The 20,233-nt window shown below is 32.3% G+C and overlaps 2 protein-coding genes and 1 long non-coding RNA gene across 4 annotated transcripts in view; 2 read left to right on the top strand and 1 right to left on the bottom strand.

Moving 5' to 3' along the window:
* The window catches only part of LOC126873736 (uncharacterized), a 97,490-nt gene extending 77,542 nt beyond the window's left edge, over positions 1 to 19,948 (bottom strand). The window contains exon 1 of the mRNA XM_050634929.1: positions 19,802 to 19,948. The gene's annotated coding sequence lies outside the window, so the exon portion shown is untranslated. The remainder of the gene's footprint in view (positions 1 to 19,801) is intronic.
* Positions 1 to 20,233, top strand: part of LOC126873684 (apolipophorins) — a 46,233-nt gene that overhangs the window by 4,783 nt on the left and 21,217 nt on the right. For both annotated transcript variants that reach the window (XM_050634783.1, XM_050634782.1), the window contains exons 2-4: positions 18,822 to 18,854; positions 19,215 to 19,399; positions 19,833 to 20,015. In XM_050634783.1, coding sequence (XP_050490740.1) covers positions 18,822 to 18,854; positions 19,215 to 19,399; positions 19,833 to 20,015 — 401 coding nt within the window. The remainder of the gene's footprint in view (positions 1 to 18,821; positions 18,855 to 19,214; positions 19,400 to 19,832; positions 20,016 to 20,233) is intronic.
* Positions 10,019 to 12,695, top strand: LOC126873764 (uncharacterized). Its single transcript, XR_007692525.1, has 2 exons — positions 10,019 to 10,716; positions 10,896 to 12,695. It is a non-coding gene; the product is annotated as an uncharacterized LOC126873764 (long non-coding RNA).

Raw genomic sequence — 20,233 nt, 5'->3', positions numbered from 1 at the left:
AGAGAGTGGAGAAATCACGCGTATATTAACAATTTAACAAATTTTCGAACTTGAGGAATTTTTTAATAACGAATAAATTATATCAGCTATAGTGCTTTCTACTACTAAAGATAAAAATGCTTGAAACTTCACTTAATTACAACTTAAATTCTTGAAAATAACCTGAAACTGAATTTAAGTTACATATCGTACTCCCCAAATTTTTTAGTTTCTCTTTTTTTTTTTTTCTTAAATGTTTGAACAATAAAAGAATCCTAAGATTGATTTGGAAACAACGTGAAAAGTAGAATCAGATCATGGTACTTCTGGAATTTAAAAAATCTCAGAAGAATGAAAACGTACGAATAGCAAAAAAAAACAACTTTAGAAACAGACCTAAATCACCGTGCATGCTTCTTTCGCTTGCTGCGAACTTGCAAAGTGAAAACAAACTCGGCGCTGAAAACCGGAACTTCCTCTCTTCAGGAGAAAGAAAAAAGAAACGGAGCTCGCTCACTATCCATAGACAAGCAAAATATCTTTCGTTTTTTTCTAACGACGTGATAAACAACGTCTCCGCGTCCCATCACGATCCATCAATTTTTCAAGTCGCCATACGGCCGACGGGTGTCTGCTACGTAACTCCATATACCCGAACTCGAAACTCGTTACACCGTCGTGAAACTTTTTCCCAGGCCCATTACCACGTTGATAACGTGACGAAGATAAAGGCAGGCAGAAAAACAGAGAAAGTGTGTAGGGGAGACGGTGGCGAAATATTTTTTAACAGGCTGATAAATTGAATTTATGCGAGAAAAGCATCAGGGGCGAGTCACAATGGGGTGAGGAGTCACCCTCACGTCACAACAACATTCCGTTAGAAGTTTGTTCAGTGTGGCTCAGGCCACCTCTAAAATGCATGGAACTACCCCTTTGCAGTCCCACAGGAATTCTGTGTAGACCAGGTAAATAAGTTCCACCCTCGCAGATACGTATCTCGCATAAAAGTTTTCGTGGAAACGCAGGGTATCTAGGGTAGGGACGCGTCTAAGGTGTTTTTTCGACGATACCACGGTTCGACGAACTGTATACAATTTGAATGAGAATACGGTATAATACGGTCGTATATTAAAATATACAGCGAAATGTGCGGTATATGAATTAATAGGGAAACACGACTGTTCAGAGAATAGCAAAATACTCGTATGTCTTTAAAGTAATTGCTTTGTGTTTTAAGTGGAATAGCATAGTCATGAATGCAAATGAGTATATGGTCACAGATATTTATGGAAATTCATATTTTTCTGAAGGTAAATAAAGTGATAAAACTTGAACAGAAATTTGTTTTATCTACTGAATATTCTAATAGGCGATGAACTTTATTTTTGTTGTTTTCTATGTTTTGAACTTTCCTCTTTTTCTGATTTAAATTTCCTATAAGTGCATCAAAATTCGTAGTTTAATGATAATATGTCATATTTAAATTTTCAATATTTACGAACCTTTAAAGTTTAGATAGGTCTTGACAATCTTTCCTGAAAATCTAGGCGAGTATTAATTTTTCTAACGAAAATTTTATATTTACGCTAAGCTCTCGAGACTTCCAAGACGAAACTTATATTTTGTATAAAATATTAGAGATACATAAGATATAAGAGATAGATAGAAGATAAGATCTTGCAGATAAGATACTGTAGGTGGAATATAATGTAAGAGTTTGTAGATATAAAATCGAAGATGTAAGATGCAGAATATCCGTCTATTTCAAGATTGCCGAGATTCCAAAAGCTTTCAAGATCTGACAAGACTTTCGAGTCTTATCAAAGTTCAAACATAGAAAGACATATTAAAGCTTATCAAGATTTTCAACATTCTTAAATAGCGTATCATATTTGAAGTGATTCGATCTGTCATATTATTTACGCAGATTCGTACTTTTATGAACACGATTAAAAAAGAAGAATATTAAATATTGTAACAAGTACATTACTTTGAATATTTTATATATTTCTCTCCACACGCCTTACGTATAAAATGAGGATTTTTATGCGATTCTGCACTTTTATGAACAATACTAAAGAAATGGAGCTTTTGTAGAAATATGTTTCATCTACTGAAAATTATAGCAATATATATCACTATGGATATTTTATATATCCTTGTGTATCATATACGTTCTGTGCGTATGTGCAACTTCAAATTTATCATAAATATATAAAAATCCCCAATATAATATATATACCGCCAGCCATAAACAGCGGGATACTTACTCGTTACATTTATTAAAAAACTCCAACAAATTCTATTTCACATCATATTTTCCACACTAATGCGACCCAAGTAACAGATTTATACCGAGATAATTCGAAAGTATGAACAATGAAAACCATCACAGCTTGTTACATCATATACATCATATATACATCAGCTTGTTCCTTGATACTTGTAGTCAACAGCGTATTTCCCAATCTTCTACAAATGCATAAATGCACAATCAGTTGATCGTTAATCGTACTTTCAACTTTACGCAAATTTCTCGACCAATGATATACATTGTGGTATCCCGAACGATAGAAAGGGTCAACGAGCTTCAAGCTCCGTGCGGTTCGTCGTGTTAAAAGGTTATTCGCCGTGTCAAGGATGCAGAGATTAACGTTAACAGACGGATGTCGAAATCAGAGATTAATTTCGACAGATAGGACTCGAACAAATTAACGGCGGTTACCGCGAAATTCTTGTTTTTTTTTTTCTGGTTTTGAATACACATTTCTCCTCGATTATAAAAGACTTTATGTACCGCTGTCTTTTTTTTTTATTTTTTTTTTTTAGGAATATTTGGTTCGTTTTGTCATGTCATGTCTTTTGTCATGCTTGGTCTAGTTTAGCTTCAGTGACTATTCATAGAGTAAGCTGCGTCACTCTAGACGTCGGTATACTTTGCTAATGGCTACTAAAGTATTCTGCGTCCAATGGCTTTGCCATAATGCAGCATGCTTTTGTTTCAATCGAATTTCTACTAGTTATTTGTCTTTATTCTTGTCGCTTGAAACGCAACTTGCCATTTTTCTACTTTTCTTGACTGTTTACGTTTCTTTGTGCTTATCTTAAACCCGTTTTAATAGTCTATTTTTGTATAAGGAATGTTTTTACATGTGCAATCGATGAGTTCTTCAATATCTGTAACTATATTTACTTTAATTTTGATACTTCTTTTGTTAATTCTTATAGCTTTTTATGGAGTTATTTGGAATTATTTGTTAGATATTAATTTTTTTTTATTTCACATCTATTTGAAGATATTCAGAATTAATTGAATCTTTTACGAAATAACTTTTCTTCGAAATTCTTATAATCCTTATATCCTATAGATTCTTATAATCCTATTAATAACGACAAATAAACACGTACTGTAAGAGCACAGATATAAAAGCCGGTCGGCGTAGCAATAATCTGCAAAGCAACGCAGATAACAAAATCGATTCGTTTGATTATTATTGACCCGTAAACTCACGATTTTTTGGCCTTTACAAAAAGTTCAAATCGGTTGAGATCACGGTATGGACTTTGAAACCGATCGACGGATTCTTCGAAAGGAAATCCAAAAGGAGTAGTAAATAATAGATAATATCTGATTTGAAGAATATTTTCTTTCATGAATATGTTTGTAACATTTTCCTTATTTTTGTTTAAATTCTTTTATGATAACGTCTAGCACTTTTAAAATACTTGAAGTTTCAATTTTTCAAATATTCCTTTCTATTGAGATTAATAAGAAATAATTTTGAATAAGAGATTTTAAATATTAAAAAGAAGTTAATAGAAATGTAGTCTTGATATTTCTCTTATCACTCTTCATAGCTTCACAGAAGATGTAATTATTTCTTTTTTCTTTTATTAAAATAACATAACGTTTAAACAGTTTTAATATCTGTTGATCTAGGAGAAATAGAATGAAGCAAAATATTAGCAGTGTAATAATAACAGAAACGTATAATTTTCGATTTTTATCTCGTAGCTTCAGTGCCTTCATATTTTTAAAAATTTCAAAATGTGATCGTTTCCTTAAAATTCTATCAATTAAAAAAGAACCTAATATTAGTAACCTTTTTTAAATTAATTAAAACAGAGAATAGTAGTAGAGTAGAACTTTCATTTTCTATTCATGCAGATTAGTATCTTTCTTATCTGTTTAATATCTTGTACGAAAATTGCGTTCAGTTAAGGAAAAATTCTAATTTCTGTGAATTTGATAAAAGAAAAAGAAAATAGCGTAATGTAACAAGAGAAACGTAGAGAGTATTCCCTTCCTCTTTTTCGTTCTTTATTTTATTTCGCGATAAAACTTATCCGTGACATTTAACTTATTATTACGCTCTTACCGTCATGGACTTACGTGCGTTTCCTGACAATCGTTACAGACGATGCATCAAGGGAAAAAGCTTTTTCAACGTGTTTCGTTTTCCGACGAACCATCAGCGTTGCGTGTTCGCTATCTTTATTTCCGCTGATCGTAAAACACTGTATAAACCACTACACTTATCAGGCAGTAATATCGAAAATGAAATGAATAATTTACGACCGTGGAGACACTTGCCATGAAATAACAAGCATGCTACTTATAGTTAACATTTCTTAAATAATCCTTCGAACTGGTGCAATTAAACTATTAAACTGCTTCTGCTATATTTTTGTATTTGAAAACACCAGTCCATATATATATATCCAGTTTATAAAATTGTACTCTATGATCTTTGTTCTTCTTAATTTGATGAGAAATTTGATGTAATTACACTGTTCATAAAATGGATAGATAGATCAAAATAGATGCTTAATTGAAAAAATTGTTGAAGAAGTTTTTATCACAAAATAGATCCTGACTTTGTAGTATAACCATATATAAATTGTATGATTATATAATAATTAAACTCTTGTCATTGTTATATTTGTCGAAACTAGATCATTTGTAAGTTAATACGAATTATATACTTATTGCATTCAATATTTAATACTGTAGCAATCAATTCTTTTTATTCAACGACAGAATTATGTAATTTATAAAAGTACTATGGATACAAAGTATCGTGGATTATTTATTCAAAATTTGATTGTCAACTGATCAAACGTTTTTTTTTATTGTTATTTTATCAAAGTTTCTAAAATTTTGATAAATTATTATTCAGATTTTCATTCACAAGTAAAACCTCATGTTGGGGAAAGAAGACAAATTTTATAGAGCCAGTATAAATTCCTATCGCATAAACAAATCCTCAACGAAATTTCTACGATAAAACAGAGAGTAACATAATTGATTTTATAATATAGTAAAATCACATTTGAAATTACATAAATCCCTACATACATTCTCCACTAACAAACGAAATTTACCCTCACGAAGAAGAAGAAATCTTTAAGATGGGAATAGAATAAATTCCTATGGTACATCTTTATATATCGTAAAGATTTTAAAAAGGAAAAAATGGGTATATCAAGCAAACAGGGCGAAAAAAGGAAGAAACGCATTGTCGAGTTTCGAATAAATTTTTCAAAGTTCCATCTTGAAAATGGAATGTTACGAAGAAATGGGTCGAGTCCCTGAGGACATGCGAAGCTACGTTGGCGTTTGATCGAAGCTGGAAATTTCCAAGAACTCAAAATTACCAATTTTCTCCAAAATAAACGGTATATCGTATGTCAAAAAATTGAATAGTTCGCGTTTCTCGATTTTTTGTTCTTTTTTATTAGTTTGGTATTTTGAACGAGTGTTTACAAAACGTGACACGGATCAGCGAGATCAATGATCTAAGAGACTTCCTCCACTTGGCGCGATCCCATTGCCGGAGTTAGATGGACGATGATGGACAATGATTAGCCCGCGAGTTCTTTGAATCATTGTCAATGGCCGTCGTTTATTGTTGCCCCACATCCGCGGCAGCTAGACAATGTTTAAAGTTCATTACGTGTCGCTTTAAATAATAGGTTTTGAAATCATAGAATATGAGAATATTTTTTTAACAGCTTCGTTTGCTCTTCAATCACAGGAAGTGAGATAAAGAAATTCACGTATATTTGATTTGATAAAAAATCTCATTGAAGGATCTAATTAAACAGGGAATAATAAAGAGTGCATGCGACGTTTATTCAAAGAGAATAAAAAATAAATTGTTAGAAATAATGATTTAAATGGAAAAAGAATATGAAAATACTTATAAAAAAGAAAGAAGAAAATTAAAGAAATTTTTTAATGATTTGAGTACCTGCGACAAAAATAATGAAAAAACGAGAATCATTTTCAAAGAAATTATATAATATTTTTGAAGAAGGAAAATTACCTGAATAATTTGAGTAAAATGTGAATAACGAAGAAAAACACTATTATAATTTTTTTAAAAATTGGAAGATTTTTTTAGAACAGAAAAAGGTTTGATTCGATAAGAAAATTAAAAATTTAAACGAAACTAGCAAGTAACATAAATCGATATTTATACTAAAATAAATATTTGTTAACTCTTAAAACGATTTAGAAGAGCGAGAACAACAAAAGAGTACAAATCACCTTTGAAACCAAAAAACCTTTAGAATAATTTAAATACATAAAATTAGAATAGTAAGAAACAGCCGAGACGATACTGTTATTTCCTTTCTTATTTAAGCAAAATAAGAGTAGCGAAATTATGATGGAAAAATATGAAAAAGTTTTTACAAGAAGTTTAAAGAACTGAAAAGTGAAATGAATATTAATATTCGTATGAATTAACAATCGTCCGAATTTTAAAGGGAAAGAGCCAAAAGCAACTCCCATAAATTCTCCTTCACAACTGTACAGTAATTTTGAATTAATCAAAATTTCATTTTCCTCCGAGGTGTAATCGTAGAAAATTAGAAAAGTCGCTTTCGAACTAGTCCGCATAAAATGAGTACCAGTGCGGCGAGGAGTTCTTATTAAGACCCGTCATGATTAGCTAGATCGAGTTTCTCCTATGGTGGCTGTTCTACCGATTTATCGAGCCCCGTGGAACGAACAAAGTGTGCTTTATCGCGCGTTAGAGATAGACAAATAATTATGACTTGGCAAACAATATTGTTAATCTTTCACGCGTGTAAACATCATTGCGCGTTATTTTTCCAGTGTCATAGGAATTCTATTAATAGGTAGACTGTGAACTGTTACGCAAACTCATATTTTTATGATGAAATAATTAAGAAAAACTAACCTAGAGACATATTTGTTCCGTCCTGATGTTATAACGAATACTCGATGCATATTTAGATTTCTCGTAAACATTTCACGTTATATTACGTTTGAGTAAATTTTATTTCCTATAAATGCGTAAACATTCCCAGCTAGTCGTTAAGTACCGACAGTTACTTGCGTTCGAGCATCTATGTTCGAGATATTCTTAAGAATAATTTTACATTAAATTACTAAGAATCTTTTTCCATTGATAAAGAATTTCCTTTCACGTGTACAATCAACTTAATATGAATGAGTTGCCCTCTTCACTCCTTCAGAGATATTAATAAATACTACAGATACTGCAAGAGGTGTGTAAAAGATTTTCAAAGCTACTACAAATATTATTAGCTACGAATATTTACGAGTGGTTTGTAAAATGGTTGCGTACGAATACTTTGATTTTTATTTCAGACAACGACAGGCTACCCAATTATTTCTGAATGAATAAAATCCTTCTACGAATGTGTACTAAATCTCAATGTCCATGACTACATATTTGAATATTATTTTTGTGAAAAAAGATAGAAAATATCTATCTTTTATATCAGACTTAATGAATGTAGTCTTAAAAAAGATTAAATGCTAAATTTTGTATCAAACTTTTTATTGGAATGTATAACAGCATTAAACTTTCAAGGAGCAATGAGCGGTTTTCCTTCATCAACCGAAGAAACATTTGCTATTTAAATATTTACAAGGGACCATCGGTTTCTCTGAGAAATATACATTTCAGCACAAGACACCAGGAGTTAAGAAGTTTCGAGGTCCAAGTAAATGAAGAAATAAAGAGCACTTGGGGCTATTGCGTGGCTTATGATTCCTATTGGACGCAATGAAAGTTACCTTACAATTACAAGAATTTCGGTCTTGAAGCAACCTTTGGTTCGTTATATTAGAGAATCGATTATTTCACACGTCGTTGCTCTACTAAAGAAAGCTTCCATCGCTTGTCTACTTGTCATTATCATTCTTTAAGCGAATACATAAAAAATTCTTAAATATTTTTCAAGTTCGCAGAATTCTCCATAGACGTGAATTAATCGTTTTCTATAAATTAACGAATTATTACTTAAAAAGGTAAAGAGTCACGACTCGTTTTTGTTCCAAGTTAGATTTCACATTTCTGAGAATTTTGTATAAATGAACTTCTATGAATATTATATTTGTACGATGAATACATTACTAGTTTTTTATATCAAATGACGTCCCAATACGTAATACGTTTTCGAACGTGTACAATAACGTGCAAGAGACATCATTTGACGTCAAGGAGCTTTTTATTATTCCTTACCTAGCTAATTTCATTATTCCGTATGTTCATTAAATGTTATTCGTAAGAAATAGATTGTGCAAATTTATAAAAGTTCGTATTATCGTTAAATTTGAAATTTCTTTTACTATTCAAATGTCGTTGAATATTTTTGCGCAAAAGATCGAATAAAATAATAATTAAAGGATTTGTATATTTAAATCGTATTTGTTGAAGAAGAGGAAAGATAGAAATTTCATATCGAAGAATGTAATACTTTACCTATTACAAATATCAAATTTTGATGATACGAATAAGAATTCATGAATTTGTAACACATTCGAAAAAGTATTTGATTTATGGTTAGATCTTGTGGGTTCACTCAAATTGATGGAAAGCGAGGCTTGTCTTCTTATCGCATTGCAGCTTCCTCGCCTCTTTATACCCTTCATGCGTGTTTCAATTTTTTCCAAAGTCGAAGTTGATGTAGGTACGGCGATGCAACCGGCCCTATGTCGTATCTCGTCTGTTTTATTGGGAAGTCGAGATCAAATCAATTTACCAAATGTCCGGTTGAACATAGGGGACCTGTAATCGTTTCAATGATATAGACCTCGTTCCAGCCAGTTATATGCCGCGAACTATGTGCATTAGCGGTCCAAGATGATTTTAGGTACTCTTGATACGGTGTTAAATTACCACAGAATAGACTGAACCGCGCGACGTTGTCGCTGCATTTTACGACCAATCTTCGATTAACTTAATTCTACAGGGACAACCGTGTTTCTTAACCGTTTGAGTTCCAAGCATCGGGATCGCGCTGTTTAGATTTTGTGCCGAAAAGTCCCAGTACATTTGAACGCTACAGACGACTGATGGTATTTTATACTTCATTGTTATCTTCTGAATAATTTTTATTGAACAAAACTTGGAATATTTATAAACTAATAGCACGCATATATAATAATATAGATGTATTTCATAAAATAACAAATATGATAATCGCTATTGCTCCGTTCGGCATTTTTCGACCCTGTGTTTTCAAAGACCCCTGGGACTCAAACAGTTAATTACCTTAATGGAGTATTTTATCCTAGAACTTAAAACAACTAGGTTTCATTGTATTTTATATCTTTGAATTTTTAGTTTTAAATGAGAAGTATGCTTAGACAATTTTTTCCAAACAACTTATAGACTTAGAGTATGACAAAAGGTAGGGCTTTATTGATAAAATAAATTAAGATACAGCTATTTAAGGAAAACAAAGTGAGGTGATAGGCATGGTAGGTACTGAGAAAACACGATATCTAACAACAATATATTTAACAACAAATATTTATTAACAATATATTCTCTGTGTACACCTGGCGTAAAACTCGCGGTTACTAATTTCGGTTCGCGGTTCGCGATTACAAGTTCGAACTTGGGTCCATGCGAAAATATTCCGTAAAAATGTATCGACATCTAGTAATCATCTTGTCCGAAGGATAGGGTCTTTGTGTAGCGAGCCACGGAACAGAAACCGTTGGAAAGTTTACTGTCGAGTGCCGCTACGAAAGAATAGGAAAGAATGAAATGGGAGAGGAATGTATTCTACGTTTGGAAATTTCCTTTCATAGCCTATTAGAGAGATATTTTGCAAATATCCTTGTGGAAGGCGCTAAAGAGAAACAGTAAAACGCAATAAGCAAAAACAAAGGAAATGGAAGGTTTTCGAAGCAATATCATTTGCAAGTCGCTCTGTCGATTCAACTGTTCCAGACGATGTGTCTTCATTAGCAGAATTATAGTCGTTTAAAACGAAAGTTAGATTGTAAGGCTAAGTTGTGTGCAACCTTCAGCCGTAATTTACGCCACTTATAATTCCCGGGTGATACATTGTTGGAAGCCATGGAGCTTTCACGTGCTCATCGCGTGGAAAACTACACGGCTGCACATCCGCTTATCGCGGCTGCAGTGCTGCAATTATCCCAGGTCGACTACAGTTGCACGAGTCGCATCGAAAATTCATTTCTACCATCACTCGAGACGCCCTTAAACGATCCGCTGTCTTCCGTCGGATTTTCCGCCCGATTTTCCCTGTGATTCGCGCGAAAATGCCGCCATGGGAAGAATAAAACGCGAGGGAGCTGCTTTTCCATATCTACACGTGTAATCTGAAAATAATTTATCGGAAGAAGCGAGCTAAAGTCTCGAATAATGATAATTTCTTAAAAATGATATCCACGTGAAAAAATTGTAAAAACTTCTTAAGGTATTTAGTAATAAATTTCTAAACAATTCGTGGAAAAAGTTATCTAAACTTTTAGTAACAATCTTAATCTTTAAATATTTTAAATTTTGTGTTCCTCTTGACAACACGTTGACAGTAATTGTATCGATATGCAAGTACAAGTAGTTTTGTGACAAAAGTGTGTTTTCAATGTGTTCTAGAACTCAGACACACGAAATTCAATAAGTATACGCAGACTATCGTGACTGACCGTATTATAAAATTCCATGCTGTTTCTTCTCACGAACAAACTTCGATAAATTACACTATGTAAATTTATTTCGACACGTGATATATAACATACGAAAGTGGTCACATAAAACAACAGCTGGCATTTCCACGGGACTAAAATTTCAAGCACTGCAGAGCGCGTGACACTTGCAATTTTCATGTGCAACCCAGCGGCGATTACGCGCGCCGCGACGCTACGCCGACCGGCGAATCTCTGATAATCGGATAATGGAAGAGCAGGGAGAGAGAGAAAGAGAGAGAAAGAGACTGCGATTGCGGCCGACCGATTAATTTGCCGCCCCATTGCGAGCTCCCTGCTGCTCGTTCGAAACGAGACGGAAGCCTCGAGGTTCTTTCGAGGATCGTTTCATTTCGTTTTGAGATTGCGTCGGGGATTTGTTCGATAAAAATTGCTCGCGGTTGCTGCCTTATCCTTAACGTTGAGTAGGCCATTTTACGAGATTCTTCCAGTCAATAGGAATGTCCTGCCTCCAGATTTCCGCTTTCTACATTTCCAACTCTATTTGAAGATTCGTATAAATTGTAGGTGGTTGGAACATATTAAATCGTAGGATGTGAAATTGCTAATTTAAAATAAAATCTATGTACATTGTACATACGTCGAAATACGAAGTTAGATTGTAAATTCGCAAAATCATTGTCCGATTCTTTATTGCAGAAATTTCTTCTTTTATAGGAAACTGATAATCGAAGAACACAGAGAAAAGAAATGACATTGTTTGGTTTTGACATTTTCAGATGACGTTACAGAAGAGAGCGATTTTAATATTCGATGCGCCGTTTATCAAACCCATAAAACGAAAACTATGTTTTTGTCTAGCTTTCGGATTAAATATATATTTTTACCGCCTTCCAAAATATCTCAAATATATTAATTGTCATCCGTGAGAACGATTAATCTCGATGGAATTGATTCTATTTTTAGTAAAAGAAATTAGTAAAAAATTGACCAATTTGATTTTGGTACGCGTAAACAAATAATTTATCGATTTCCTTCAAAATAAGTAGGAAAATAGATCGATAGAAAATATCTGTCAATCCGCGATTTCAAAATGATTTTCAGATTTTTGGGATTTTGATGGTTTCTGAATGTATCGAGACGTTTCTGTTTGAGGAACTGGAGGGTTTGATCACCCGTCAAAAATAATTCAACGATATGCGTTCGACAGAACATTACGAATGTTATATGAAAGAGTCATTCCCCTCTTCGCTGCTGTCATATAGTATCGGTTATAATGATTTAAACATGTCCGGCAAAACAAGAATTATTCTCTCGGGGGAGAAGTATATTTAATCATTTTTACAGTTTACGAGGAGCGTTGCGAAGGAATTTATGTTGTTACACGAAAACATTTAAAAATGAAAAAGGAGAATTTTTCGATACAAGTAAAAATTCTTCTTGCATATAAACTTTAGCAAAACGTTTCCATAATTCCACTGTGTCTTGCGTTATCAATTTAACAATTTTTCAATCTCTCTCTAAAAACTTATTTCTAGTCTCTTAAAAGTATTACGTAATATTATAATCCGAAGATCTGGCAAAAATATTTCTTAACCAACATAATGGAAGAAATGTTCCCATTTTTCTTACAAGATATAAAAGAATACGGCTATTAAGAATATAAAAGGGCTATCAATTCACGAAAATATGAGAAAAGAAGAGAAATTATTAAGTCACATATATCTAAAAAAAAAAAAAACGAAACAAATTAGTTGATCCATGAAAATATGAAGGAATAAATCAAGTAATTAACCAACCAAAATATACAAGATAAAATAAATGATTAATCAGGGAAATTATAAAAAATGGGAAGGAAGGATTAAATAAATACAAATGACCCAAATTATTAATTTACGAAAATTATTTATTCGCGTGAATATCAAAAAATGATCCAAATTATCAATCTTTATATGCTGATATATAAATGAATCAAATTATTAAGCCTCGTGAATAGACAACTGACTTTTGCGCAATTTCATGTTTTTACGAACGGAACTGAAAAAATGGAAGTCCCATAAAAATCTGTTTCATCTACTAAAAATTGTAAAGAGTATCCTTTTGGTAATTTGTAACTTGTAATTTGTAATTTGTAAATTATAACGTCGAATATTTTATATACTTTTTGTATACTCATAAATATGGAAAAAGTGAGAAATATTATTAATCGACAAAAAATGTACGAAGAAGAAAAAGATTATTAATTCACGAAATCGTAAAACGCGAAATAAATTATTAATACGGATAAAAGAGAAGCATTAACGATGATAAAATGGTTGATCGTCTTTTTTCGTATTATAGTTCCTATCTAGATAATACTGTTGACCAGAAGGATTGTGCTTATATGAGGATCGGTATTAATTTCAATCTTCTGTGACCAACAGACTCCATTCTAGCTAAATCCAATCTGGATTCAGTAAAAGGGAGAAATAGCGAAGCACTACGTGACAGGAAACGCTCAGAGGTCCAGAGCACTCTTTATCGTAATTTATCATGACCTTTCTTACAAAAGAGTACCGACGTTACGTTATTTATTTCAGAAAAACGTTAGCAGAATACCGAAATAATCTCTTTACATTCAAAAATTGCTGTCATTATTAAAAAAACAGGAAGAAGAAGGAAAAAGTAGATTGCAGCAGAACACGTAGAGGATGTTTGCTCTTGCTTTTTACCATCTTATTATGATAAACTTGGAGATGGAAAAATGGAATTCCTTGAAATATTTGAATCATATTCTCAGCGATCTAAAATCTTCATATTTAATTCAATCTGAGACTAACGACAAGAAAATAAAAGATTTTAGAAATCTTCTTTGACAATTTCCTAAAGAAGTTACAAATTGGTATATTGCTATATTAAACGTGCACATCAGAAAACAAAATTTCTTGAAATATTCCTATTATATTGTTAATAGTTTGAAATATCTGAGATTTCATTCAATCGGAAATAAAAAAGAAACAACTATATTATGAACTATTATTCCTTTATAATTATTAGTTTATAATAATATACTTATTGGAAAATAGTTCCTAAATAACTTATCTACTGCAATTTAGTATATTAGCGTTATGAATATTTCGATCTTTTTAAACTTCATGAAATTATCGGATCTAAATGGAAGCAAACATAATGACAGAAAACAAATCATTGGAATTCCCTTTCACTGTGACAATTAAAAAAAAAACAGGGTTTGATAATATAAAATGTCAGAAAAAATGTAAATGAAATTGTATCAATGATAACGATGCAATTAATTAAATAATTATTGTTATTCTTATTAAGGTTATAGGCAATATCTCTAACGTTACTTTTGTATGTTACGAAAATATCACCAGTGGTAAAAGAAAATCATTGCAATAACTTCGACGTAGTTTTTGTTCAGCTAAAACCCGAGAAAAACGCTATGTTAAGCATGCAGTTTATCGGCAGTCATTGTACTCGTAATCGTTTACCAAGTTCTATCAGAAACAAAATAACAAATGTCACCATATTTTAAAATTGAAATGTCAACGTTATAAATACATTACAGGACGTTAAGATATTTCGAAAACGCTACTTTAGATTGTGAAACTAATATTACAGAAGTCTGCACTTAATAAATAATCAATATCACGTTAATTGCCTGTTTGCGCTACAACTCTTTTATGCTTTATTTGGATTTAGTAAAAAACATGTAGCTGATTACGATACATAGAGATCACAATATAAATATTCCGGACAAGTAAACTTGTTTGGTAATTCTATTCATTTCTTTTCTTCGCGATACCTTTTTAATTTTTTCTTAGTGCCACACAGCTTTAAACAACTTAGCTGATATCGGCATAATTAATAGAAAAAAATGTTGTCGTATCACGTTCCTTTTGATCTAAGTCAAATTACAACACAGAAATCGAAAGCAATTCGAATTATAATCATAGACGTGAAAAACAGTAACGATATTATATTTGTTTCTTGCATTATTTTCGATCGAACTCTGTATTTTTCTAATAAAGACATTTCTTTTCGTGATTTTTCGTTTCAATTTCACGTTGATCGTATTTTTACAATCGTTGAAACTACTTTGTTCTCGTGTTTAACGAAAAGCAGGTTGAAATGCACAAAGCTTGAGGATCGTGATAAAGTGAAAATATCGGTAACTGTAAGAACTTCACGTTTCACGTAAGATGATTCGAGAGTTTAAAAAAGAATCAGCTGGAATATTAACGTCGATTGGATAGTGTCGTTTGTTTCTAAAAATCTCAAAGGCCATGATAAAGTCTAAATGATGGATCACTTAGCCTCTCGCAATGCACGATACACTGCCGACAAGAAGGAAAACCCTGCGGACACGATAAAAAATCTTATTGACTCGTTTTATAATCGATAACATTTTTACGCGAGACACTGATTAGCCCCCGGGGGGAAGAGCGACATATTTGTGCAAAAGAGGCCTGAACCTCGTAGTAAGGTCGCGTCGATAACACGATAATCGCTGACTTTGCTGACCCTCGATCTTGAAACGCTTATTTTTAGTCGATTGGTTCTTGATGCTGGGACGCAAAATTAGGTATATGTGTTTTATAGAAATTATCACGATCGCGAGTTTCTGTAAAACATCCAACTATATTCCAATATACTTCTTATATCCTGATAAAATAATAATACAACTTACATTTTAATATTTTTCAATAAGTTTGCGTTTAAACAACATGTACGCATATTTCCATTGGTTAGTCCATTGTTTCAAATTAATTAATACATTCGAAACACGAAGATAAATCATTGATATCGATATAAAATACAATACTTGAGCAATTATAATAATGCATTTTAAAGAACGAGAATATACCTTGTTTATAAAAATTTCGGATCTTTCCTGACGATAAGTATAGCTATCGAATGAAAAATGTTTAGGTTGAAAGTGTAAAGATGAAAAGAGGTTCAAGGTACAAGCTTTTTAAACGTTTAACGTCAAAGGGCTTAAAAAGTGTAATAATCTAAAATTCTTGTTTAAAGGGTCACTTAAGTAAACGAAGAAGAAACGTTGTGCTAATGGAAAGGGCAAGAGATAGTAAAATATTGCTCGATAAAGAAGGCAAGAGTTATTAAAAGTTTTCCAGCGAATGAAGCCGCCGTAAGCCTCCTATGCGCGCATTTTCTACGACGTTATCTACTTTCTACATTATTATCCGCTGGAAATCTACATGGTGGATAAAAATGGGATAAAGTAGCTCGGTGATAGAAGCTTCTTAAACACGAGACTTTTCATAAACATTCGCCGTGCATATTTTTTATATCGTTTGCCTAGCTATCTTCTGCATGCATCGCTGAATTTTAACGAGTCTTATAGAACAAAAAATTCGTTACTTTAATATTTTATAGAGTGGCCGAGTTTTCCCAAACGAATTTTACTTCTACATTCAAATGATGATGAAAGATGTTATCGAATTTTTGCTTAATATAATATTCTATTCATTTTTCTATAGAAGTTAATCGATTATTTCGTCCCGATGAATAAAATTTCTAATATTTCACTTATTGTACAAATCATTTATTCTAAATTTTAATTAAGATTAAGCTCAATCTTTGCCATTAGAATTAAGTAGAGTCAATTATTTTACAAAATTTTATGCGAAACTTTAATTAAGATATATAAATCTTAATTTTTACCATTGGAACTAATTAAAATTAATATCGTAACATCCAGTTTTTATTTTCAATTAATCTTAAATTAAATAATCTTAATTCAGATTTCGGACAGAAATAAGACAAGAAAAATATGCGGCATTTAAGAAATTTAATTTATCAAATGGCAACGAATAATGGAAATACAAACGATCATATAATTATATATTTGTATTTCCATTATTATATTCGATTATATTATATATACGAATTAATTATATAAACGAATATATAATTATCAACGGAAGATCTTTCAAACGATACCAACAAAATAATTATTCGTCAAATTATCGATTCGTCGATATCTCTATAAATTATTTATTCGTTGATAATTTCTTGATACACAAAGGTGTAACAGACGAATGCTTGTGACTGATAAATAATTTAAACGACGTTAGAACAAAATGATGAAGGACTCTGAAGGTAATAACTTTATAGGAAAAAATAATTAATAATCCTAAATAATCTAAAGATCCCTAAATAAGTTTTTATCACAGTAATAATTTGTGAAGCAACTCAAATCACTGTTTCAACTTTATTACATGAACATACTATGTCAACAACATTATTCTACTCCAATCTATGATCCAAACTATCGAACTACCCCGAGTGAATTGGAAATTTCATCGGGATATCGCTTCGCTGACAAGCCGAAATATTCGGTAGAACTGTCGAACAGACTCTGAATTTCGAGCGCGTGACTACCACTGGACCGAGGGTGAAGCGTATTTTCTTTTTCGTTTCTCGCCGACCAATTTATCAGAACCAACTCGAAACGAGTCTAGATTTCGCGTCACGTGCCGAAATCCTTCAGCAACGCAGAAGTTTCACTGCGTGTGCCACGGCAAGAAGAACAAAATGGTTCTCGAGGGAGTCTAGTGGCTATACAGCGAAAGTCGATTAAATACGACGGACGAATTAATTTCGACTAAGTTGCGAGTAATATTAGACCAGCCTAATGGAGACAATGTTTCATCGTTTCTATTATTGCAATAACGTACTGACGAATGGACTGCGAGTTTTTATGTAATTTCATATTTTCCTAAACGTAGCTAAGAAAATAAAATTTATGTCTATAGATATTTGTTCCACTCGCTAAATATTATAACGAATGATTTTTCTTAATTATTTTATGTATTTTTTATATTATATGCATTCTCTACATTTTTATAATCTTACATTTCGTATAAGTAAATAAATATCCATGCAAAATAGCGATGAACAAGAACATTCATACTTTTAGCGTAGAATATGATCTTTCGTTAAACTCTTTTGCAAAAGCACGAGCTTCAGTGGTTAAAAATAGCTGTGGTATCAACTTTAGCCCTTAAAACAGTCATATAGAATTTGAGCCTATTTGAACCACGACGTGGCTTTGAGAAGTGGAGAACGATAATTTGTTGAAGATGGATAATGAAAAACGACAGGACCTATGAAACGATCAAAGATATTATTGTGGATTACGATACGATTAGTATCGTTGTTATGCTATTACATTGGGTGATTGGGTATGATTTAGTTATTATGCTGTTACACATTATTATGCACTGGCTGGCCCGTGTTTATGCGACGTCAAAACAAATCTCGATGTGACCAACTATTGGCCCCTTAATGACGAATTCAAGTGGGCGTTTTAAGCACCGGCCCGACTTATTCAATGCAACTCTCCCTCTTTGCTGCTTTATTGAGCGTTATAAATCGTTACCAAAATTGACTGACAACGTCCAGCGATGGAATAAGTTAGGGCAATTAAAATTAATGCCGACAATAGGACCGTGGTTGAACACTGAAGATTAAGATCTTTTGTTACTTTGTTGCGATTCTGAGATTCTTTAATTGATGTCTGCGAAGATTTTATTGTAGCAGTGAATTCTGATCGTTTTCGATAACAATAGACGATGACGAGCAGAATGTTTATGCATTCATCAATGGAAAATCTAAATATGCAAAGATATACAGAGCATATTTAATATACAGGGATATACAAAATATTCAAAGTAAAATACTGTTTATATAATAATACTTAAAGAATGAAACAAATCTTCATTTAGGTTACATTTCGTTAGTTTCGTTTAGAAAAATTTGAATTTGTATAAACATTCATAGTCTAATGATAATAAGATCTATCGTTAGTACAATCTTTTTAATGTACTCTTTATTTCTATTGTTGCAGCTAAATCAGGATGCACAGTCGGTTGCCGTGGAAGTAAGTATTTGATCTTAAACATTTTTTATCCCTTTGCCTTATAACGTTCAATCAAAATCCACGATATATTTGTATCATTTTATCATTTGATAATTACAATTCAACAAATACAGACTTCGTGTGTGATGATGCTCAGTTTCAACTTTAACTGTAACTTTAACTTTTCGAAATGATTATATTACATACAAATATTTTGCATATATTTCGATATTTTGTTTTCGAGATTTAATTTGCATTCGATGTTACAATATGTTAATGCATGAAAAATCTTCCAAAAGATCGTAAACGGGCAGACGGTTAATTCGAAAAGCCACGACACTCGTAGTTTGTTTAACAACACTTCTTTGTCTTTTTAAATAGTGCACCCAAAAAAGGCGTATCAGGAAGGGCATACGTACGTATACAACTTAGAGGGTACATCGGTGACGTCTGTCACTGGCGCGCAAGGAGATGCAACTCTTAAACTGGCAGCCACCGTAGAATTGTCTGTGAAACCGGATTGTGTGCATCAACTGCGGTTGAAGAACGTCCAAATCAACGGAGCGGTACTATTTTAACTTTCTTTTTTCTCTATTTCTGCATTCTAATCTGACGTCAATTTTTCCATACATATAAATAAGGTGATACCAATAGCTACCTTCTTATCGATTTCGATGCCTTAACATAAACATAGTTTCGTGTATCACACTTTGTAGACGCTTGATGCATTTTTGAAATTTGAAGATGATAGAATGCACAGAGTACATGTAATATACAAAAATATGATACACCTATCAGCAGAATATTCATTATAATTTTTAATAAGTAATATGAATCCCTATTTAATTTCTTCTTTTTTACTTGCTCTACTTATTCTTTTACTTCTTTACCTACTCTATCTGCAAAGTCATAAATTTTCAATGATATCCGCAATCCACATATAACATACAAAATAGATATGTACTTACATTTGCTGACGATGTGAAATACATTTTTCAGCCACCGTCGACACCAGACGTTGAACAATTTCCGATTCAATTCAATTACCACGATGGCCATATTGACACTCAGCTCTGCACCGACTCAGCTGACTCCCAAGCATCTCTTAATATCAAGAGAGCAGCTGTTTCCATGTTTCAATCGGCTGTTATGCAGGATAACGGTGTAACCACGCGTCACGAGGTTCGTGAAACCTGAAATAATATTATTCAACATGATTCATAGCTAATTTCCTTTCTCAACAATAACCTTATATAACCTTTAGAAATTTAGTGAATTTTCTAATATAAACTTAATTTTATAGGAACAAAAATATTAATCACAGGTCCAAAGTACTATACTTTGTATAAAATATTTTTATTTGCTAATGTTCAGTCATAATCAAATGGCTGACTACAATT

Source organism: Bombus huntii, chromosome 15 (assembly GCF_024542735.1).
Source record: "Bombus huntii isolate Logan2020A chromosome 15, iyBomHunt1.1, whole genome shotgun sequence".
NCBI classification, from domain to species: domain Eukaryota; kingdom Metazoa; phylum Arthropoda; class Insecta; order Hymenoptera; family Apidae; genus Bombus; species Bombus huntii.
The sequence above is the reverse complement of the archived record's forward strand: the minus strand, read 5'-3'. Positions and strand labels throughout refer to the sequence as shown.